At 41.5% G+C, this 25,115-nt stretch overlaps 1 protein-coding gene across 1 annotated transcript; it reads right to left on the bottom strand.

Moving 5' to 3' along the window:
• Positions 1 to 549: 549 nt before the first annotated feature.
• On the bottom strand, positions 550 to 24,382 carry SPTY2D1 (SPT2 chromatin protein domain containing 1). Its single transcript, XM_066364666.1, has 6 exons — positions 24,110 to 24,382; positions 13,729 to 13,843; positions 9,600 to 11,096; positions 6,269 to 6,437; positions 4,942 to 5,019; positions 550 to 3,763 (listed from the first exon to the last, which is right to left on the bottom strand). The coding sequence occupies exons 1-6, from the start codon at positions 24,167 to 24,169 to the stop codon at positions 3,670 to 3,672; spliced, it is 2,013 nt and encodes a 670-aa protein (XP_066220763.1). The 5' UTR covers positions 24,170 to 24,382; the 3' UTR covers positions 550 to 3,669.
• Between the last annotated feature and the right edge of the window lie 733 nt (positions 24,383 to 25,115).

The raw sequence follows: 25,115 nt of genomic DNA, 5'->3' as shown, positions 1-25,115 counted from the left end.
AAACTCTCTGTAAGTGGCTCTATGCACTAGATGACCCCTTTTATTTCCTATGGAAAGGATTGTGAACTCAAAATCCATAAGCAAAATTTTGTAATATTTCAATCTAGGATACCAGAATCTCTTGTACTTCTTATGACCTAGTCTCAACACATTTCATTAAGTGCCTGCATTTTTCTGGGTACATGGCCCACTTGCCTCACACATATTCCTAAGGACTCTTCTCAGCCATCTGAGGCCCTTTCTATGACAGGGCTTTTCCTGATAAGCATATACCCAGTTCTTCCCTCACCTTCAGAGTATACTCCAAACAGTTCTCCTAACTTGGGTGTCTTTAGTAAGCTGGTGGGGAAGACGAGTATCGGTGGTAGGGTCTGAGCAGACATGAATGAGTGAGGGGGAACAAACAGAAGAGAGGCATGGACCCCTGTAAGGTAGTGGACCCCATCTCTGAAGTCTGATGAGTCTACTCGGGCTTTTAGCTGGAAAAATGTTCAAGGGTGATGAAATAAGGAATATGAGTTTTGGTAAATAAGTACAAACCAGGGAAAATATCAATAAAATATTTTTAATGCCTACAATATTTTTTATAGATAAATTGAAAAACATTCACCTGTATATGCAAAAGTAGATTCTCTTGCAGGTCAACAGCACCAGATTAACAAGCTAGTCTATGTAATTATTTCTAAACTTGATTTGTCCATTATGTAAAAGACATGATGGATTTAATAACTCCAAAGAAATCTATATCCCATTCTTAATCATACACTAAACACCTGAATATTTATTTCATCACGTCCACTCACAAAATAAATAAAAATCTAATATATTCAGCACATTGAAAATAAACCAACCAGTCTCTCTTCATATATTTATTCTCTTTCCAAACATGTTTTGGTCTCCTGCTGTATCTCAGAAATGTACTAAGAGCTGCTTTTAAATTACAAAATACAAAAGAGTAATTTATTTCTTGGAGAAAATCTTGGGGATTACATTAAAAAATGAAACTTCGAGTTCCCATAGACTTTCTTTTTTGTTAAGTCTTTACACCTTTTCACGGCACACATGTACGGCTGCCTGTGTGACGTGGTACCCTGGCCTCCAAATGGACATAACTGCATTTATAGCTTAGAGAAAATACTAAGACAAATTCTGAAAGTAGCCGCCTTAAAAGGAAGCCCCTTGCTTTGACATAGCAACATCAAAAGCAAGTGGGACTGTGCAATCAGAGGCATGAATTTTATGAAAACTACTTTCATATCATTTGTTAGAGAGTACCACAATTATAATCATGTAACATTATTACAATCCTGAAATAACATTTCTACATTCGTGAATTAACATTACCCAATAAAAGGCACATCTTCAAATACTGAATAAAATATGAAAATCAAAACAGAGGCTACATTAAAAATCAAACATTTAATTTGTAAACCTTGATAAAAATAAGAGCCTATTCCAGTTTCTTCAAAGGTTTGTGAGCTTTTCTAAGAGTTGTCAGGAATTTCAGAATAAAATGGAAGACAGGATTTAGAAACAAGGCCCAGATTAATGTAAAAGACTCAGAACTTTTTCTTTAAATGAGGTACAGAGTGCCCTTTTATTAATGTTGAAGAATAGTAAAATCAACATCTATGTTATAGAAGAAACACACTCAGAAGTGACATATAAGGACACAACCTGACTCGTCTTACCAAGTTCTGGAACTTTTACCTAGCACAAAGGTGCCTTTCCGTACAAATAACTGCACAATATCACTGAGTAAAGTGCTAGTGAACTTCACGCCACCAAAATCAGCTTTGACAAAACACTTGATTGGAATTGCTGATTTCAAAGAGTCTGAATATTGAAAAATATATCCAAGGAAAAAACTTCTGAAGAGGGAAACAAAAGTATGTAAGTAACAGCAAAGGAAATAATGTTCCAAACCTCTTTTATTACATGGAACATCATACCATCCTTAAGTCAATTTCACTGATGACATCTGAGACAGGTGAGAGGCAGTTAATAAGATTTTCTGCCACCTGTGTAACAGTCTATGTGGAGCATTAGAAAGGGTGTTTTTCTTAGAGATGAAGATAGCTTTCATTGGCTTCAATTTCAAAATTAAACTCTTGCACTTTCAAAATCTGATACTTAATTCAAAATGAGTCAGTCTTAGGGGACTTGGTCACATGGTCGACCCAGTAAGAAAGACTAATAATGGTCATCTATAATACCCAAACTTAAAGAGTAAAGAAGGCTTTACGGATAAAAAGGAATACACAAAAACAAGTTTTGGACATACTGGAGAGTAAGGATTCATTGTAGAACAACTTTTCCTACTTAATCCCTACCGTCCAATGGCTTAAAGTAGCCACAATATTTATTGTAGAACTATTCTGTAAGCTTATGTCCCAGTGTCTCCAAGTTTCCACATTTAGAATGAAGGACAAATGCTCTCTTAGCATCTTCCTATCTCATTTTCTGTTGCTGACTTTCCTTGAGACTTGGCTTCTCTCCAGCCAGAACTTAAGTCAACCTGATTGAATTGTTTGGATTGGAGGCTGAGGCTTAAGAGAGAGCAAGTCTATAAACAGGACTTGAATGGAAGAAAGCTCCACCCAGCACACCACCAGTAATAGGAAACCTCTTCTTTACCTGGGGGAAAAATCTCTTCACAGTGCATAGTTTGAAAAAAAAGTGCAATATGGTCAAAATGAGAAGGTGGTGCTCTTGATACACATGAATATAGTTTTTGGTTTTTGCCATTAACTGCTAAGGAATTTCAAGATAAAAATGCAGTCATTAACATCAAGAGGCACAAGGGCACCTTGAATTACAAAGTATCTTTATAATGGGGGAGGGGGAGGGAAGGAGGGGAGTCTCACTTGTCTCTTGCTTATTTTTTAAACTATTCTTCCAACTCTAATGTTTGAATAAAATATTTTTTCATCAATACAAAAATGAATTTTTAGATAAAAATCAGCACAGTGACACTGTCTATTTTACAATGAATCTGAAAAGAAAACTCAGAATATCCTTATACTAAATGGTATAACTTGTATTTTAACTTGAAAATTTTAATTGCCTAATCACCTAAATTAATGAATAAGAATGCTTAGCATCCAATCCATAAAATACAGAATATAATTTATTCTAGTTTTCACTTCAAAGTCACATACATGACATCCATTTGTAATTATAAAGCCTACCTACATTTTCAAGTTCTCATTCCAAACATATTGGTTAGGACAGGTCACTTTATTGCTGGCAACATTCATGGGAAGGCCAGGTTCCTCATAAAAAGACAAAATAAGTTTGATTGGGAGCTGGCCATTGCTCTACTCACACATCAGCAGAATTATGGAAGTCAAGAGGCAATCTTTTTTCCTTTTTAAAACAACAGAAGACTGGCTGACTGTTGAGTGCCCCACATTAGAATGCATAGCTTGTCAGGGTCAAGGCTGGCACCTGGGAACAGTTCGCTTCCTAAGAGCACTCGCTGGGCATTACAGATTTCACCCTAGAAAGTATCTGAAAATACTTTATGCTCAGAATATACAGTATGCATTCCTGCTCCTTAAGGACCCGAATGTAATCATCTAAAACGATAAAGGGGCTTCTTCAGTCTGAAGGCAGGACTTCCATGCAGCAGAGTATCTCCAGGATTTCAAAAGTAAATAGCAGCAGCTAATGTCTTTTCAGCTTCTTGGATTTTCGGCGTTTCATTTCTTCTTCCTCACGTCTCATTTCCTCTAAGTCCTCTTGCATACCTAGTCTTAAACTGTAAAAAAAAAAAAAAGAAAGAAAGAAAGAAGGAAAAAAGGTTTCTGTCAATACACGCAAAATTACTTCTTTCTTTAAAAGCCAGGAATGAGCCTGACTTGTGGTGGCACAGTGGATAAAGCATCAACCTGGAATGCTGAGGCTGTTGGTTCGAAACCCTGGGCTTGCCTGGTCAAGGCACATAAGAGAACTATGAAGTTGATGCTTCCCACTCCTCCACCCTCTGCCTGTCTCTGTCTCTCTCTCCTCTCTCTAAAATCAGTAAAAAAAAAAAAAAAAAAAAAAAAAAAAGCAAGAATGAAATTTCAACCGAGAACTCAGAAGGAATTTATTACGCACTCAAAATATCACAAACCTTCACTACTGAAAACAGAACAGCAGAAGTATTTTTAACAAGAGACTGCCATTGACTCAAATTATAGTGGAAAAAAGACCTTACATACAACCTCAACACAAAACACCTTAATATTCCCATTAAAGTAATAACATAAAAATTATCTCAATAGCTTTTAAAAACAAAGAACAAGAAACATTTATACAAAAATAAAATAGTCTCTACTTGTCCCTTCCCAACATTTAGTTTGACATCTAGTTACAGGAAGTGGGAAGACAAGAGAGAGAAAAAGGTTTAATATTCTGGGTTGAGACTAAGGCGAATTATTCTACTAGTTACTGCTATAATCCAAGTAATCACTTGTTACCTCTACTCAAGACATTATCATTAGTTTGCTATCAGGCAGCCAGACAGGAATGAGACAGGGATTTGATAACCCCTCGTCAGGTCCCCGAAGCCAGCAGTGGCACAGGGTAGTAAGACTGAGACGTGTCTTCTGTGGAGGGGATCAGGACAGAGAACGAACAACATACTCCAGTGGGAGATGAAGAGGCCTCTGCAGTTACCGGGTGCGTACGTGGAGGAGGCACTGCACTAGGCAGCTTGTCCACATTCCCTTCATCTGCACCAGACCTCAATCAGTAAAAACAGTGCATTCTCACTGTACCAACAAGATTCAGAAAGGCTAAGGAATTTGTCTAATGCCCTACAACAAGTAAGCAAGACAGAAACTTAGAATTATGTGGCCCAAAGCTCCTGCTCCCAATGGTGCAACTGAAGTAGCAAACAGAAGAGAGATCTTTAGGACATAGCTACACAAATAAGCTTAGTTTTGTGCTTACCTCTTTGCTTCTTCCTTCTGCTGCTCTTTCCAACTACTCTCCATGTAACGTAAGGCATAATCACTTTCATCTTTGTATCTGGAAAGAGGAAAACAAAATTGTTAAAAAAAAAAATTTCAATTTTCTAAAGAAACTAAATTCGGCTGTTTGCTTCTCAAACTGTACTGTGCACATCACCTGGGAACTTAATATAGCTAACTTGGATTAAGTAGATCTGAAGTGGGGCCTGAGAGCCTGCATTTCCAACAAGTTCCCAGAGGATATCAATGCTGTTGGTTCCATCCTGCTGTTCAGGAACCATGCTTTTGAGTAGTAAAGTTTTGTTTTTTGTTTTTTAATTAATTTATTTTTTTTAATTTTTATTTTATTCATTTTAGAGAGGAGAGAGAGAGGGAGAAAAGAGACACAGAGAGAGAGACAGGGGGGAGGAGCTGGAAGCATTATCTCCCATATGTGCCTTGACCAGGCAAGCCCAGGGTTTCGAACCGGTGACCTCAGCATTTCCAGGTCGACGCTTTATCCACTGCGCCACCACAGGTCAGGTAGTAAAGGTTTTTCACCAAAGAAAAGCAGGTGTTAGATCAGACCAGCTTTCCACAATGCTCTGTGGGTGGCTTTCTGATTACAAACCCAATCTATGCCTACTACATGATGCTGCTTAATTCATATTAACTATATGTCTTATAAAGATAACTTTTTTTTTTTTTTTTTTTTTTTTTTTTTTTATTTTTCTGAAGCTGGAAACGGGGAGAGACAGTCAGACAGACTCCCGCATGCGCCCGACCGGGATCCACCCGGCACGCCCACCAGGGGCGACGCTCTGCCCACCAGGGGGCGATGCTCTGCCCATCCTGGGTGTCGCCATATTGCGACCAGAGCCACTCTAGCGCCTGGGGCAGAGGCCACAGAGCCATCCCCAGCGCCCGGGCCATCTTTGCTCCAATGGAGCCCTGGCTGCGGGAGGGGAAGAGAGAGACAGAGAGGAAAGTGCGGCGGAGGGGTGGAGAAGCAAATGGGCGCTTCTCCTGTGTGCCCTGGCCGGGAATCGAACCCGGGTCCGCCGCACGCTAGGCCGACGCTCTACCGCTGAGCCAACCGGCCAGGGCTAAAGATAACTTTTAAAAGGGATAAATTTTTGGCCCTCATGCAAGGAATTACACACATCTGAGTTAATTTTTAAATATTAAATGACAAAGGAGTAAATGTAAACCACACAAGGATTCTTAATTAAGAATTGTATTCAATGCCTCATTATTAATCTTTATTTTCCCGCTTAGCATGAGTTATTAAAAAAAAAAAAGTTTATCTAAATCTTCTTTGGCCTTACTTTTTTCGGTCATAGCCAAAGATTTCTCGAATGTGCTTGGATATTTCTTCCTGAGGTTCTCCTTCATCCTCAATGAAATCTTCCATTTCAGAGTCATAGTCATCATCTTCTTCCTCTTCATATTCTCGCTGCTTTTTGTAACCACTGGGGAAGGGAAACCTTTGTGGACCTAAGGATAGAAAAGCCATTATTTATAAGAGCATTAGAACTTAAAATAGTCCCAATAAAGTTCTATGTAAACTAAGATTTTGAGAATTCATTAAGATGGTATTCTCAAAATCCAGAGACAGCAAACCACTGCACAGCAAGGAGTCATTCCTACATCATTCCTGCTGCTCCATGGTATCCACAAGGTATAGAACAGGGGTCCCCAAACTTTTTACACAGGGGGCCAGTTCACTGTCCCTCAGACCGTTGGAGGGCCAGACTATAAAAAAAACTATGAACAAATCCCTATGCACACTGCACATATCTTATTTTAAAGTAAAAAAACAAAACGGGAATACAGTATTTAAAATAAAGAACAAGTAAATTTAAATCAACAAACTGACCAGTATTTCAATGGGAACTATGGGCCTGCTTTTGGCTAATGAGATGGTCAATGTCCGGTTCCATATTTGTCACTGCTAGCCGTAACAAGTAATATGACGCGCTTCCGGAGCCATGACGCGTGCGACCCGTGTCACTAGAAGTAGTACTGTACGTGAGTGACGCTGCGTTTTACGGCACCGCCACATACAGTACTCTAGGAGCACAGGATGCAGATGCATCCTGTGCTCCTCTCACTGACCACCAATGAAAGAGGTGTCCCTTCCAGAAGTGTGACAGGGGCCAGATAAATGGTCTCAGGGGACCGCATGCGGCCCACGGGCCGTAGTTTGAGGACCCCTGATATAGAATGTCTGTATATCCCAGGGCTTACTAAAAGTATCTGTTTCATTTTCTAGCTTAGTACCCTGTTTCCCCGAAAATAAGACATAGTGCAATTTTTTTCAAGCTTAGAAATATAAGGCCTCCCCTGAAAATAAGACCTAGCGCTTCTTAGGAGCAAAAATTAATATAAAACACTGTCTTATTTTGGGGGAAACAGGGTAGATTGTTGTACATGAAAATAGAGTTACAAAAAATTCTTGATGGAATTCAGAGTTTGGCTGGTTATGCTGATGTTTGTGATGACATGACTACAGTACATTAATAAATGTTGATTTTTTGTTCAACAATAAATGTAAATTCTTGTTCATGGGAAAATAAGACATCCCCTGAAAATAAGACCTAGCGCATCTTTAGGAACAAAAATTAATATAAGACACTGTCTTATTTTCTCTTTTTTTTTTTGTATTTTTCTGAAGCTGGAAACGGGGAGGCAGTCAGACAGACTCCCGCATGTGACCGACCAGGATCCACCCGGCACGCCCACCAGGGGGCAATGCTCTGCCCATCCGGGGTGTCACTCTGTCGCGACCAGAGCCACTCTAGCGCCTGGGGCAGAGGCCAAGGAGCCATCCCCAGCGCCCGGGCCATCTTTTGCTCCAATGGAGCCTCGGCTGCGGGAGGGGAAGAGAGAGACAGAGAGGAAGCAGAGAGGAAGGAGGGGGGGGGGTGGAGAAGCAGATGGGCGTTTCTCCTTTGTGCCCTGGCCGGGAATCGAACCCGGAACTCCTGCACGCCAGGCCGCCGCTCTACCACTGAGCCAACTGGCCAGGGCCACTGTCTTATTTTCAGGGAAACATGGTAGTTCCTCTTCTGGATTCTTTCACATTAAAAAAAATACATTACAAATAGCTATAGGATCACCTGACCAGGTGGTGGTGCAGTGGATAGAGTGTCGATCTGGAATGCTGAGGACCCAGGTTCAAAACCCTGACATTATTAGTCTGAGCGAAGGGTAGCTAGCTTGAGCATGGGATCAGACATGACTCATGGTTGTTGGCTTAAAGGCCAAGTTTGCTGGCTTGAGCAAAGGGTCACTGGCTCAACTGGAGCGCCCCCCCCCCCCATCAAGGCACGTATGAGAAAGCAATCAATGAATAACTAAGGTGCCGCACATACGAGTTGATGCTTTTCATCTCTCTCCTTTCCTTTCTCTGTCTCTCTCGCAAAACAAAAATAAATAACCCAAATAGCTATTGGGTCACTAACTTTTAATTTTGCAAAGAAAAGACACCAAAGGTAACAACCTGCCATCTATTAGCACCATAATTTTACTAAATTTTTTAAAAGTACAACAAAGGAGGAAGGATTCTCAGAATTATGGATAATTGTTCAAACAGAGTCAAGTCTGACTTTAGGAATAAAGCACTACATTATCCTTATTTCTGTCATATTCCCCAAAGACTGATTGAAGTTTTTACAAAAGACTGGCATTGATCACTAGACCAGCATCTGGCAAAAACTGCTTTTTAATCCTTGATTACAGATATTCCTTTTGTTCTTCTAAAATTTTTAATATGCATGGCTTGTCTCATTAGCTCAGAGCTTCTTCTCAACTTTGACATTACTGACATTTTGGGCCAGATAATTCTTTGCTAAGAGGAGGCTGTCCTGTGCAATGTAGAATAGCAGCATTCCTGCCCTTTATCTAGTGGATGCTAGCTAGTAACATCCCTTTGCCCCATTGACTGACATTGTGTCAATCAAAAATGTCTCCAGGCATTGCCAAATGTTCACTGGAGATCAAAATCATCCTTGGTTGAGAACCAACATTCTTAATGAATTAGAAAGTTAAAAGCAGGCATGGGAATTTTTTCTTTTTATATTCTCCATGGTGCCTACCAAGTGCTTTAACAAATGCATATTAATATCAGCAAGAAGGTGCCACCAATGATTCCATACCTTACGTCAGTAGATTCCTAAAGGATTAGTAGGTAGGAGCTTATTGTGGCCCACTATAAGGAGCAGGAACACAAGGGCAGTCTAAAACAGTTCCTGGCACACACTGGTACTTAACAAATATCTGATGAATAAATAAGCACCAAAAAGTTTCAAGCTTGTAAATATACTTCAATCCTTCAAGATAGGTCTCTTTAGTCCTCATGAAAAGGTGAATTCATTTATTGGACCACATAAGGCATATACACTCACTCTGTGTTACAAATCACACAGCTAGGTTTATTAAACATAGAGACATTACAGGGATAAACACGGAGGGCCCTAGAGAGTCTCCTTGTAAAGACTTTTCCAAGCCATGATCACTAAAGGAACTCTCAGGCAGAGGACAGACAAAACAGGATTCTATCAAAAGGAACATATAACTGGTTATATAAAACAAAGCACGTGTTCCAATTTCCTAGAATAAATATGTACATACTCTCAGGGTGAAGTACAATTTTACCTTGGGCAGATCTGTAGCCAGATAAGGAGGGCTTCGTTCCATTCATTTGTCCATTGATGGGCCGGCTAATGATATTCTTGGAAGAAATTGTTTCTGAGACAACAGTGCACTTGGGCTTCAGTGGGGCACCTGAGCTACCAACCATTCGCCCAGGTCCCAAGCTGCTCGCCGGTCTTCCAGGGCCTGAACTACTAACAGTCCGCCCAGCTGGAACTGAGCTACTTACTGATCGACCTGGGCCACTGCCTGACCGCCCAGGGGGCTCTGAGCCACTCACTGGTCGTCGAAGGTCATGTGGACTGTTCACAGGCCGCCCAGGGGCACCAGAGCTGCCCACTGATCTTCCAGAACCACCTGAGCCACTGATGGGTCGTCCAGGGCCACTTGTACTGCTGACTGTCCGTCCAGAAGGATTTAAGTCACTGACTGGCCTTTTGGTCCCACTGACTGATCGCTCAGGTCTTGAGCTGGAGCTGCCACTCTGGTGCCTGGGTATAGGGCCAGAACTAACTATAGGATGCACAGTCCCTGGGCTGGGCCGCCCAGGGGCTGAGCTGGAGCTGCTGCTTGGCTGCCTAACACCTGGACTCTTAGCCTTGTGATGTGGAGCGACCGTGGACCCAGGCCTGGAGTGGCTAGGATGGAGAGGAGATTTTTTGGCTTTGTGCTCAGTAACAGATTTCTGAGTCCCTTTAGCAGAAGTCTTTGGGATGCTTGGTGAAGAGATGCTCGAATGGGTCTTTCCAGCCCCATTGAAAACAGGTCTGTCATGGTCGTCACGAAGTGAAGGCTGGAAGCAATGACCAGATCCTACTTTGCTCCTCTCTCCTGTCATGGATTTGGATGAGGACAAACCTAAGTGTTTTTCATTAGCTGTGCTGGGTCTGGATTTCTTCTCAGCATGAGGAAGGTGGGTACCCTTGGAAAAAGGATGCTTGTCCCCAGAGCCTTTGCTAAGTTTTGTTCCCATACTTTCTTTCTGAGAGGATGCCTTTTTGTTTGGAGGTAGCCTTGCATCTTCCTCAAGTTTCCTTTTCCTACGACTTCGTTCAAGAAATTCTCGTTCCTTAAGTTCTTGTGCAGTCATAGGCCGCTCTTCTACTTTCTTCACTACCTTGATTTCCACTGGTTCATACTGCTTCTTCTCAGCCAGCCTGAGAAGATCAGTGAAATTCATGACTGGTGGGGCACTTTTAAGGGGGACCTTTGGTTTGCTTTCAACTTTGGGAGGTTCTTGCTCTTCCTCATACTCCTGCTCTGATGCTGCTTGAGTGTATTCTAAGAATTCATCCTCTTCCATCTCACATTCTTGGTCTCTTCCCTGACTAGTGCAGCTTTCCATTCCCTGTTTCTTCTTTGACTTTTCCTCAATAGGAATCCCATTGTAACCATGGAAATTATCCTTTGTCCTCTTGGCCATAGCTCTTGCTTTCTTGTCATGTTTTAGCTCGATTCGCTTTTTCACTAGTTCTTCTTTTCTCCTTTTCTCTTCCAAGGCTAAAAGAGACAAAAAGAACTTATTTCCAAGTCTGAAGATAACAGTATGTTCATCTGAAACCAGGCCAAAACACAAGTAAATGTAGTTTGAAACAATAGTTTGACCATTTAGGAATCAAATGAGGAACTCATTTTAGTAAGTATCAATTGAGTCATCTTAACATAATGAGTGGGTCACATATGGGTTTTTCTTTTCCTATATACCTAAGCAAGGGAGAGATTTGGCTTTTTTTATTTTGTTTTTTTGTATTTTTCTGAAGTTAGAAGCGGGGAGGCAGTCAGACAGACTCCCGCATGTACCTGACCGGGATCCATCTGGCATGCCCACCAGGGGGCAATGCTCTGCCCATCTGGGGCGTTGCTCTGTTGCAATCAGAGCTATTCTAGCGCCTGAGGCAGAGGCCATAGAGCCATCCTCAGTGCCCGGGCCAACTTTGCTCCAATGGAGTCTTGGCAGCAGGAGGGGAAGAAAGAGATAGAAAGAAAGGAGAGGGGGAAGGGTGGGGAAGCAGATGGGCGCTGTCCTGTGTGCCCGGACTGGAAACCAAACCCGGGACTTCCACATGCCGGATCAACACTCCACCTCTGAGTCTACCAGCCAACGCTTGTCTTTTGGCTTTTTTTTTTTTTTTTTTGTATTTTTCTGGAAACGGGGAGAGACAGTCAGACAGACTCCCACATGTGCCAGACCAGGATCCACCCGGCACGCCCACCAGGGGCAACGCTCTGCCCACCAGGGGGTGATGCTCTGCCCCTCCGGGGCGTCGCTCTGCCGTGACCAGAGCCACTCTAGCGCCTGGGGCAGAGGCCAAGGAGCCATCCCCAGTGCCCGGGCCATCTTTGCTCCAATGGAGCCTTGGCTGCGAGAGGGGAAGAGAGAGACAGAGAGGAAGGGGGGGGGTGGAGAAGCAAATGGGTGCTTCTCCTGTGTGCCCTGGCCGGGAATCGAACCCGGGTTCCCCGCACGCCAGGCTGACGCTCTACCGCTGAGCCAACCAGCCAGGGCCGTCTTTTGGCTTTAAATGTAGAAAATAGTTCATACCAAATACACATACCAAGTTAAGGGAACATGAGTACCCACTTAGCAGTTGTTATTATGAATCAATGAATACTTATATTTACTGAATCAGTTTCCTTGTCATCTAAGTAAAATTACTTTTTAGTCCGTATTTCCTCATGTATAAGACGCACCTTAATTTGGGGGCCTGAAATGGGGGGGGGGGGATATTATATAAAGTTATTTATTTATTTTTTTAATCTTTTTTTTTTTTTTTGTATTTTTCCAAAGTGAGAAAGAAGCAAGGGGGGCAGTCACACAGACTCCTACATGTGCCTTACCGGGATCCACCCAGCAAGCCCACTAGGGGCGATGCTCAGCCCCTCTGGGGTGTTGCTCCTCTGCAACTGAAGCCATTCTAGCACCTGAGGTGGAGGCCATAGAGCCAGCCTCAGCGCCCGGGCCAAATTTGCTCCAATGGAGCCTTGGCTGTGGGAGGGGAAGAGAGACAGAGAGGAAGGAGAGGGGGAAGGGTAGAGAAGCAGATGGGCACTTCTCCTGGGTGCCCTAGCCAGGAATCAAACCCAGGACTTCCACACGCCAGGCTGACCAGCCAAGGCCTTACATAAAGTTATTAAACTTAAGTTTTATTCATCATAAAATTCATACAACTCCTCATCACTGTCTAAACTCCCATCCATTAGCTTGTCCTCATCAGTGTCTGATGATGCATCACTGTCTTCAACAATGAGCACAAAAACAAGCTCAAAAAAGCGGGAAATGTAAGAAAAACTACAATCACTGTATAAGATGCATCCGGTTTTTAGACCCCAAATTTTTTTGAATAAGTGTCCGTCTTATACATGGGGAATACAGAACTTTTTTAGTTTATCAGTTTTCAAAAATTGCCTCTATTTTAATCTTCTAGACAGCATTTTAATAATGATAATAATAAAACAAATACAAAATAGGTTAGAAGCAGATTCAGAACCAAGGTCAAAGAATGGAGTTCTTTTCTTTTTTTAATGACAGAGACAGAGAGAGAGAGACAGAGGGACCAATAGAGACAGGCAGGCAGGAAGGGAAAGAGATGAGAAGCATCAATTCTTCGTTGCGGCTCCTTCATTGTTCACTGATTCTTTCTCATATGTGCACTGACTGGGGGGCTACAGCAGAGCAGAGTGACCCCCTTGCTCAAGCCAGAGACCTTGGGCTTTAAGCCAGCAACCATGGGGTCATGTCTATGATCCCACACTCAAGCTGGATGAACCTGCACTCAAGCTGGCGACGTTGGGGTTTCAAACCTGGGACCTCCGCGTCCCAGTCAGACACTCTATCCACTGCACCACTGCCTGGTCAGGCAAGAATGGAGTTCTTATTGGGGACTATACTATGGCCAATTAGAAGATATAGTCACTATCCCTAAAAGGTTTTATTTAAGAGGGAATAAAATAGAACATCCATGCAAATGACCAATATATGGAGATATGTAATGCTATAAATACAGTTGACTCATACACATATGCAACAAATCTTAGCCTGTTATGTTATTACAAACATCCACTGGTTAAAGACAAGCTAGTTTTTTAAGGTGGAAGACTTTAAAATTCAGAATAAGGGTATAGAAAATTGTACCTTTTTTCCTGAGCTCCTCCTCTTTTCTTCTGAGAAAAGCTTGTACGGCTGCTGATTGGACACCCTTAACTTTTGGGTCTTTTTTGGGAGGACCCACTGCCAAACTATACCTTTTCTAAAACAAAACAAAACAAACAAAAAGGAGCAAAAGTTATAAGCAATTCAACTTTAAAATATATTGTCTATTAGGAGTAAGCTATGGTGTGCCAGGCAATAGAGAAGTTTAAATGTTGAAGAAAATCCTACTCTGAATAATGAGAGCTCACATAACCCACACTAAAGCTTAACCATAAAATTTCAGACTAAATATGATTATTTTTATGTGCAGAATTTCTAACATACCAAATAATGAATAAATGAAAATTTCAGAGAAACACTATTTTCAGACTATTATCCCAGAAAGGTACCTGGACTGGGGGACGTAGAAAAAAAAAAAAAGGTCACCACTTAGAACAGATTGTTTTAAAATTCTGATTTAAAAAAAATTAGCCTTCTTCAGATTTTTTTTTTTTTCAAAGTAAGAGGAGAAGAGATTGAGAGACAGGCTCCTGCATGCACCCCAATCAGGATCCACCTGCAACCCCCACCAAAAGGCTGATGCTCAAATCAACCAAGCTATTTTTAGTGCCTAAGGCCACCAGTTGGACCAACCAAGCTATCCTCAGTGCCCAGGCCGTGGCTCAAACCAATCGAGCCACTGGTTGTGAGAGAGAAAGAAAGAGAGAAGGGGGAGAGGAAGGCAAAGAGAAACAGATGGTTGCTTCTCCTGTGTGCCCTGACCAGGAATCGAACTCGGGACTTCCACATGCCAGGCCAATGCTCTATCCACTGACCCTACCAGCCAGGGCCTAAGCCTTTTTCAGAATTAAGCAGAAAAAACTACTACTCACAACTGTGTTCTTTCCTGAGTACCTACTCCAGCTGAGGTTCTAGTAGGGATTCATGGCTACAGGTTTTTTGCTTACTATATATGAAACGCTGAGATTTTACTCTTACCACCCAAAAGTGCTAACATTATCCTGGCACAGATGGTATTTCTCTGGGCTTCCCTTTTTATGTAAGTGCATCGGGAAATGACTAACACTAAAATACTGTTAATTTGAACTATGAAAAGAAAAACATTTCCATTTTATAAGTAATTATAATTATATTACAGAAGTATGATAAACAGCTAATAACAGACTGAGCTGATTCATCTCTAGGACCATCTCACATTAAATTTATGGGCTAGGAAATAAGACTTTGAAAGTGCTCTCCCTCTGTCTTACTAGGAAGATGACATTCATACCCACTGAACCTGTTGTGCTAGATAAAAAAGAAACCAATCTCTGAGAAGAAATTCAGCTACGTAGGAACCAAAAACGTGATTCCTAAAATGTACGAAATTCCTGGAGGAAGCCAAAGATTCCATGCATTATTATATGCCTGCCAAATATAAGGCATCTTGAAAAAGGCTGGAAATTCCAGCTAAGTCAGTCTACCAACGAAGCAACTGGCCCAGGAAGCAGGCCCTAATCCAACCTGAAAATCCCGCATGATAATGCAGAGAACTGACACATCCCTGACAGAAAGAAATCCCAACAGAGTATCCAGATGCTTTCCTAGTCTCCCTGACCAAGTCATAATGAGATCCTAAAAAAAATTCGTATCGCTGTAAACTTAGTTGTAGAACCTTTCCATAGGGAACAGGGTCCAATACTTAAAGGAGAAAAGGAGCATACTGCTTCCTAACTAGGTATATAAAATTGTCCTGGTTTTCAAGAACCTCAAACAGATAAGAAGCTCATTTTCATAATGGAAGGGCCACCATGAATAGGAATCAAGTTGCACATAGCATACACAATTCATAGGCAGAGGTGCACACACTCCACCTCAAGAAGAGGAAGGGTGGATTTTTCTTGCCAGGACTTAAGACCTCCCTGTCCCTGGAGGACAGATTCACCTGCCAAATCAAAGCTTATGCAGTGTTTCCCACGGAAAAATTGCCAATATACACGTTAGTGTTAACTATTTAAAATAGGATTGGTTTGTTATCTAGAAATTACAGCAATGACCAGTACCTAACTTGATTTCAAGATAGACATCTTTCTTTCCAACTCGGGACTTGAAGAAATAGGTAATGGGATTATGACTGATAGAAAAGCTACACTTGACTGAATACAGGCATCCAAAGAGAAAACAACCATGTCAATGGGCACAGTTTAACACAGTGTTTACCATGCTTCAGTCATTTGCATACCACTTTCATGATTTTTCTCCTTCAAGTATACCACCTGCATTATTCCTTATTAATTTAAAGAAAATATGTAGACCCAACACCATGACTTACTATATTACAGCTTTGCCCTCAAGTAATATCTATGAAATGACTGGCTTAGAAGGCCCGTTAATATTTTCCCAAATCATACCAAAATATATGACTATTTATTTATTTTTATTTATTTTTAGAGAGAGGAGAGAGGAGAGGGGGAGGAAAGAGAGGGTAGGGAGGAGAGAGAGAAAAGGGAAGGAGAGAGGGGAGGAGGAGGAGGGAGAGGGGAGGAGAGGAGAGGAGAGGAGAGGAGAGGAGAGGAGAGGAGAGAGGGAGAGAGAGAGAGGGGAAGAGAGAGAGAGGGGAAGAGAGAGAGAGAGGAGGGAGGAGAGAGGAGGAGAGGAGAGAGGGAGAGAGGGGAAGGAGGGGGGGAGAGGGGATGAGAGGGGAGGAGAGAGGGAGGGATATAGATCTGTTCCTGTATATGTCCTGACTGGAGACCCAACTGGCAACCTCTGAGCTCAGGACGATGCTCTAATGAAGGAAGCTATCTGGCCAGAGTAAAATACATAACTATTTAAAAAATAACCATTAAAATAAAAAGAATTTGTGCATCACCTAAAATCATTGTAGCCAGAGCTATATGTACTGCACTGTAGGAAACACAAATTAGGAACATAAACACAGGAAAGGCAGAGCACAAGGAAGAAATAAAGAGGGGGTTCAGCAACTCAGATTCACTCAGAATAGAATGCCGAAAGCTAGCATAAAACAGACCACCACAGCCACATATTGTATAATTCCACTTTTTTCTTTCAAAGGTTTTTGAGTAGACAACTTCCACACTTTATGTAAATTAATAGAAAGGTCATCAGTAACTACAGAATATAATCATTTACAACCATTTAAATTTACTTATATAAGCCCTGGCCGGTTTGCTCAGTGGTAGAGCTTCGGCCTGGCGTGCAGGAGTCCTGGGTTTGATTCCCTGCCAGGGCACACAGGAGAAGTGCCCATCTGCTTCTCCACCCCTCCCCCTCTCCTTCCTCTGTCTCTCTCTTCCCCTCCCGCAGCCAAGGCTCCATTGGAGCAAAGTTGGCTGGGGCGCTGAGGATGGCTGTATGGCCCCTGCCTCAGGTGCTAGAATGGCTCTGGTTGCAATAGAGCTGCGCCCCAGATGGGCAGAGCATCACCCCCTGGTGGGCGTGCGGGAAACTGTCTGACTGCCTCCCCGTTTCCAACTTCAGAAAAATACAAAAATAAATAAATAAATAAATTTACTTATATAATTCTCATTTTAAAAATTCTAGGATACTGTTTTTACTCTGAAAGAATTAAAATGAGCCCTGGCCAGGTAGCAAAGTTGGTTAGAGCATTGTCCCTAAATGCCAAGGTTGCAGTTTCGATCCCTGGTCAGGGCACATACAAGAATCAACCAATGAATGCATAAGTAAGTGGAACAACAAGTTGATATTTCTCTCTCTCTCTAAAATCAATAAATTAAAAAAAAATTTTAATCTTATATAAATCACCATCTATATAACCATTTATTTATGGCATATATATTTTACCTTATTTTATGATACCTTTCACTATGTAATGCTACACTGGATATATGACTTTATATGAAATGTCCAGAATTGGCAAACCCATAGAGACAGAAAGTAGATTTGTGGTTACCAGGACTGAGAGAAGGGGATGGGTGGGAAATGACTGATAAAAGAGAAGGGATTATTTTTGCAGAAGATGAAAATGTGCTGGAATCAGATATTGGTGATGGTTGCACAACTCTGTGAATATACTAAAAACCAATTAATTATACACATTAAATCAGTAGGTTTTATGGAATGTGAATTATATCCCAATAAAAATGTTGAAGAAAATCTCAGGCTGGGATTACATTATGTCCTGTTTAGAAGGCAGAACTATCTGGCACTTTCCCTGCATCAGATGGTCACATTTAGCTCTAGCAGCAGCACATCAAGATGCACCCACCAATTATGAATCTGATTCAAGGCACCAGGCTGCTTCATTGTTTCAGCTTCATGAAAAGCAGCTGGACAAGAGTTTCTTTCACCCTAAGTATATCCATTTTATTATACTGTTACCCAACTCAGTCATTCTGCTGGACCCCAATGAATGATTCACAACTGTGAAGCTTATGCCATTTAAATACAGTATCAGTGACTTTGCCAAGATTTATAATTCTAAAGCCAAAAGACCTAGAAGACATTAAGCCACTTTAAAACATGTGTTCCTTGCACTGAACCTGTATCATCACGGTAATATTAAGAAAGTAAAGAGCTTTCAGTCTGGAAATATGTGTTCACCAAATATGTTATGTTGGAATTAATAGTCAATCACCGCTTGAAGCTATTCTTTACTCAGGAGATAATTTCTAAAATCTCAAAACATCACAGTCATGGAATGAATGCAGGCTTGGAAAACCAATGGTTTACATCAGCTTGCTTAGCTGAGTAGAAGAGGGTAAAAATAACCAAAAAGCTTGCTATTCAGAATTGCTATTGCATTAAATGTAAATTTTACTATTACTAGGTTTATAATATACCTGATTACAAAATGCATCATCAGACAGGTACTTCAGAGACTCTAGACCAGTGGTAGTCAACCTGGTCCCTACCGCCCACTAGGGGGGCATTCCAGCTTTCATGGTGGGCAGTAGCGGAGCAACCAAAGTATAAATAAAGATAGATTTAACTATAGTAAGTTGTTTTATAAAGATTTATTCTGCCAAACTTAGCGAAAATCCGACATAAAGTACTTGGTAAGTAATTATTATTATATGCTTTAACCTGCTGTAACTCTGCTTTATAAATTTTATAAAGTAAAGTTACTTCCCTACTTTATAAATCACCATTACTATGGAACCAGTGAGCGGTTAGAAAATTTTACTACTAACAGAGATACAAAAGTGGGCGGTAGGTATAAAAAGATTGACTACCCCTGCTCTAGACCAACCTCTATTTAGGAATGCCACAGGAAGAACAACTATGTATTTCCAGTTTGTAGCAGACAGACTCAGAATTAGAATCTAGGTCTGATGCAGGTGCAAAGTGTTCCCACTATAACATGCCTCACTTCTAACTTAATTTTAACACTTTCATCTCTAGCTCTAACCTTGATCTTAACAGCATTCCCTAATTCCCACCTGCTTCTTGGACAGTGCCATTACCTCAAACAGGTCTACCATTGAACTTTCTCTTACCTTCCCTCACCCTCAGACTTTATTTCTGTTAACCACACTGGCATTCTTCCTAACAGGCCAAAAATTTCTCTATCCACCAGTTTCAATGCTGTTGATTTGGCCTTTAAATATCTTTCCCATCAGACTTTACATTGAGAAGTGTCATAAATAAAACCAAGAGGGTTACTGCTAAAGGCTACATTTTAGCTTAGAGTTGGAGATAGGATGCTGGATGGGCCCAGTGGTTCAGGCTTGCGTAAAGGACAAGCTTCTTTACCACCACATATCTAATACACTCTCCTCATTTAACACAGACTCTGCTCTGCCATTACTAGCCCTGTCACTTATTAGCAGAATGACTCCGAGGAAGCTTCTTCATCTCTCTCAGCCTGTTTCCCCATCTTTCTTTATATGGTTATTTAATGATAAATTTTTTATTTTTTAATTCAGCGAGAGGAGGGAAGGCAGAGGGACAGACTCCTGCATGTGCCCCAACCAAATGGGATCCACTGAGCAGACTGGAATCCACCAAGCAAAGCAAGCCCACTAGGGTCCAATGCTCTGAGGTGTTGCTCCGTTGCTCAGCAACTGAGCTCTTCTTAGGCCTGAGGCAGAGGCCATGGAGCCATCCTCAAGACCCAGGGCCAGTTGGCTCCAATCCATCCATGGCTGGGGGGGGAAGGGGGCGAGGGAAGGAGGGAGGGGCAGAGAGAGGGAGGGAGGGAAGAAAGAAAAAGAGAGAGGGGGGGAGAAAGAGAAAGAGAGAGATGGGGGGGGAGGGGGGGAGAAAAGCAGATGGGTGCTTCTCCTATGTGCCCTGACCAGAAATTGAACCTGGGACACCCACATGCTGGCCCACACTCTACCATTGAGCCAACTGGTCAGGACCAGTGATTAAATTAATTAATATGTATACAAAGTGCTTAGAACAGTGCCTGGCACAGAGTAAACACTATAAATATTTATTGCTATTATTGAGAAAGAGATTGTCTAAGTAATTATGAGTAAAGAGAAATAACAATCTCTGTGGGGGCAGTAGTTTCTAAAAGACCCTCTCCCTAAAATACTGGTTAAGATACACTGATCTAGGCTAGAAATCCAAAGTTGCACTAGGCACTGGAAAAGTCATCTTCAGATCCGAGACTGGGGAAGAATTCAGTTACAATTGGTTATAGATCAAGGGTTACAAAGTGATTGCCTGTAGAAACACTTTTGTCAGCCCATACTGTTCTTTAAAAGAAAATGTAACTGCTGTAATAAAGGGTAGGTTTCTCTGGAACACATGGTACTCTGGCACCTATCATTTTATATCCAGACTACTTGAAGAATTTACAATATTTATCTGGCCCCTGAAGACATCTGTAACTGCCATCCCAGTTAAAGTTCCTGGGCTTCATTTTTAATTAAGGGGCCCTTTCTCTTTAAGGGACCATAGCCTCCCAAATCCTATGTATCTGGGATCACATGAAGGATTCCTCTTTAATTTTGGGTTGGAGGGTCACATTAGAGTTAGGGCATCTTGTCTAGGATGATTTTTAGTCTCACTGTGAGAAAGACCGTGTAACTTGTCTTATGCACTACAAACCATTAATTATAACTACTTGAAATCTAGAAGAATCAGTATTCTAAGCTCTACTATTCTATCAAAACAAGACAACTGCTTTGTTTCTTCTTTAAATAAATTTAAAATTTTATTTATTGATTTTAGAGGGAGGGAGAGAAGGAGGGAGGGAGATAGAGGGGGAGAGAGGAAGGTGGGGGGGTGGAAAAGGAGAGAGAGATTGTTTTGCTGTTCAACTTATTTATGCATTCATTGGTTGATTCTTGTATGTGCTCTGACCAAGGATTGAACCTGCAACGTTGGCATATCAGGATGACGCTCTAACCAACTGAGATACCAAGTCAGGGTGACAACTGCTTTGTTTTGCTCGAGGAAGGCAGGGAAAAAAAGCTTAAGTACAAGGTTACCAAAATTATCTTTTCTCCTTTAAATATAAATATAAACAGAGCTAATGACAATGACTGGTTACATCACCTTGATCAGCTGGTTACTCTGTACTTAGTTTTCCACTGGGAAATACAGTGTGCTTAACATTCCTAGGCATGATGCAATGCTTTCTTTGTTTTAACTAAAACATTACAGAAATAACTACTTCTTGTAAAAAAAAAAAAAAGAACAGAAAAAAGAAAGATGTCCCATTAGGGAAATGTTCATTGCTTCTCAAGCTAGATACAAGACATCTCTTAAAAATAAAGCCCTGCAAAGAGTTCAAAGTGGCTGTACAGGTGTTTTAGACTTTCGCCTCCCTTGGATTTAATTAACTCTAATCAACACTACTAGTATTGTTCTGTAGCAACAGTCTGACATAGGAACTATGAAGACTAAATCTGAACATCAGGTCTGTCAGGATCCAAACGGAGGTGGGGAAGAAGATGACTAAAATGGAAAAATGAACCATGCACTAGAGAGAGATGCCACTATCACTGCCAGTTACTGAGACTGTGGTTCTCAGAACACCAACAATGAAGTTTATGTCAAGCACGGTGTGTGTATGTGGCTTGAAGTGTTATTTCTTGATTTGGGTGGTGATTTATAAGGACACGTATTTTGTAAGAATTTGTGTTATACTATGTCATATGTTATAATTCAAAAAACAGGAAACAGGATGCGGGAGACTCTCCAGTCATACCAATTAGGTTTTATTTCTTTTAAAAAATATGAATATGGCAAAATATTGTTAGGGGTGGGCATATTGATATGTGTCAACATTCAATACTTTTTACAAGAGTCCTATATATATATCTATCTTTAAGAATGTGTCTCTCCAGTTGACTTTATTTGTTTTATTTATATCTAAGTCTAAACGATGTTTTATTTTTAAAAAATGACCAGATTCCCTCTGTTACATCCGTCTAAGACTCATCTTGATGCCTGTTTCGTAAATTCGACAATAATATTTAAAAATACCACAGTTTTTACGCTGGTCACATAATTTTATTTTGTGCATTTATCCGTCCCACCCTAAAGGCAGGTCCGTGAAAATATTTTCTGACATTAAACTGGTCCGTGGCCCAAAAAATGTTGGGGACCACTGCTCTAAAAGGCTTGACTTTGAGCTGATGAAGAAAAAAACTTAGAATAATTAATGAATAAAGCTGAAGCAAGATCATGGATTAAATTTAAAGTTTTGTTCTGTTCCTCAACAGTTTCTTTTGTGAAGTACTTTCATGTGTTGTAAAATGATAAAGGTTATAATGGTAACTAAATCAACTTCTAGGCTTACTAGCTTTTTTATATTTTGGTGGGGAAAAGCATGCTTTCATAACATGTATTCCTTTATTCATCTAGTAAAATTTTTAATAATTTTTAGTTTTTAATTGGTCATCTATTAAATTTTAAATGACCTCACCATTTACGAGTTTTTCTTTCTGTTTTCAATCTTTGTTATTCCAATCATAGACAGATCAATAGATAATGTATATATTCTGAAATAATATAAATATTTTGAAATCTGCTTCTGCTCTAGGAATATCTTCTTTTCCCCCAAAAGCTTTTGATTTTTGGAACAAGAAATGACCAACTCTTTAATTGTTCCACAGAATATTCCTGGGCATCAAAGTTAGTATTATCTATTTTTGACCTCCACTGAAATTCAGGAAGATCTAGAATGGACCTAATGCAAAGGTCCAATATTACCAGGTTCAATAATTGTCTTGTCTAGAAAATGTACAGATGCAGGAATAATTCTGTTGTTCCAAGGTTTCAAAGGCTTTTAAGCCCAGCACTTCAACCTGCACAGCTTATGACTCATGGCTTAAGGGAATGATTAAGAGTACTTGGGATGGAGATGGCTAGACAGATAATAAATCTGTATCAGTTTTATTTACTAGTTATTTTACTATCTTCAGATCAATGTTTTCAAAAAGGTAAAAGTATGGGCCGGTATCATACAAGAAAAGCTCAGGAGAGAAAATAACGTTGCAATATACAAAATTCTAGGAAATGCAGACTACAGTGAGAACGCAATAAATTGCAGCTGAATCGATTTTAACAGAGAGCTGAGTTCTACATCTCAGTGCTCAAACCGCAGGTATCACAATGCAATTTATCGGTTTACAGCTGTCCTGTGGGTACCATCTGAGGATCCAGAAATGACTGGTTTATGCAAAACAGCTACAACTCCGCAAACCAGGCACTCTCCATCACTTCAGCATTTTGATTTTAAAAGTCTTACAAAACCTCTGTGAATAGTAGCGAATTGGCAAACATTTCTGGACAAATGGGACCTAGATTTCAAACAAAGACAAATCAAGAAGGCCACAAGTAACTCACCCATGCTGTTAGCCAAAGATTTCGTGGAATTCGCTCAATATCTCTTCCCAATACAAAAAGTGATCCTTGGGAGACGATAATTTAATCACCTTGTTTGTTAAGTGGGTGAGGCTAAAAATCCGGGAACTTGTTCGGGAAATCACCAAATGTTCAATACAAAAATCGGCGGGAAATCAGCCAAAAGGATATCAGGCCATGTCTCTAAAACCCCTAAACTCCCAATGCTTTCTCCCAATCCTTGGGCATAACTTTATGCCGTAGCCACAAACTGCTAGCGCTCGATTCCACTGTGTGCCAGGCACGACTCCACTCACCAGGTCTCACGCAACTCTAAAACACCCAAACCGCAAAGTCCTTATTGCAGGGGTAAATGAATTAGCAAAACCCATTCCCTGGAAGGCTCCCGCCTCGTCTCAACCCCCTCTTCACCCCGAGTTCCTGTAAGTGCATGCCCAAGAAAAGTAAATAAAGGTGTTCAGGTCCTTCCTCTCTCGGAGGCGAGAGCCGGATGCCTGAGAAAGTTCCACCAATCAATACACATTCCGAACTTGGAAGATGAGAATCCTACAGAGGCGTCAAAGCGGCTACTTACCGGTACGTTGCTAACTCCTTGTCCTTTAGAAGCTATCAGGAGAATTTTCCTGAAATCCATGTTGACCGAATCGGAGAGACTGGGCCAGACTTTCGGAGAAGAGCGAATATGCGCCTCCCCCGGGAGGCCAGCTGCAGCCAAATGAACTGGCTGGCCAGACCGTCTCCCACCCCTGCCCCACACGACCACTTCCGGTGCCTTCCAATGCCGCCTGCCCGCCCCCTTTTCCTCAAGCCGCCTATTATCTTTTCGGGTCTGTTGCTTCGTTATCGAGTCCTAGCGTAACTTCCGCTTTTAGGAACGAGACACGTAGAAACGTAGGACGTGGATGATGACGCCACCCAAAGGGGCGTAACTAAGTCCTTCCCCGACCAAGGAGACGGGGCCTAGTAAACTAAAGGGGTGTGGCTATGGCAGAGGGGCGCTGTCGTAAGCATCCTGGCACGTAACCTGACCATCTTTGTGCTCCTTGCGAACTCTGAGTCGAGAAAGCGACGGGATGGGGGTTACCTACCAGGCCTGGGTTCGCTGGGTGTCACGAGTGGACTCTCAGGTCTGAGACGGCGGCTCCCCAACAACAGAACCGACAGGTCTCGAGCGGGGTTGGGGAGTGGGGGTTCAGTTACTGGTTTCTAGGCGCTCGCGAAGCTGCGCAGGCGCACACGACACTGACTGGTACTGTGTTGGGTACACATTACTCATCACATCCTGGCACATGGTTTGTGCTCCCCCCACCCCTACACAGATGCTCACATTCCGTGTTTAGAGGCACCCGCTTACCGCTTTTGCCCTTATTTAGATAAACTCCACGTAGGGCAGCAACTGTTTTTGTTCAGTGGTTAAGTGAATTCCTCAGGTACAGACCAAACCAGTACATAATGGGCACACTGATAAAACATACATATATGCCCATATTCATATTCATTAGGAATCCAGCCCTGGGTTCCTTTTAAGAGTTATCTGGAGTCTGTAAAGTCATCTCAATAAAATACGCTTATTAGGCGGA

The sequence above is a fragment of the Saccopteryx leptura genome, chromosome 1, assembly GCF_036850995.1.
Source record: "Saccopteryx leptura isolate mSacLep1 chromosome 1, mSacLep1_pri_phased_curated, whole genome shotgun sequence".
Lineage (NCBI taxonomy): Eukaryota > Metazoa > Chordata > Mammalia > Chiroptera > Emballonuridae > Saccopteryx > Saccopteryx leptura.
The sequence above is the reverse complement of the archived record's forward strand: the minus strand, read 5'-3'. Positions and strand labels throughout refer to the sequence as shown.

What these genes read in the sequence shown, in the direction of transcription:
- SPTY2D1 (XM_066364666.1), bottom strand. Translation starts at nt 24,169, where the DNA reads ATGGATTTCAGGAAAATTCTCCTGATAGCTTCTAAAGGACAAGGAGTT. An exon ending in AAGGAGTTAGCAACGTACCG is followed by an intron (nt 13,844 to 24,109) that starts GTAAGTAGCCGC and finishes GTTTTGTTTTAG; the next exon opens with AAAAGGTATAGTTTGGCAGT. An exon ending in GGAGGAGCTCAGGAAAAAAG is followed by an intron (nt 11,097 to 13,728) that starts GTACAATTTTCT and finishes TGTCTCTTTTAG; the next exon opens with CCTTGGAAGAGAAAAGGAGA.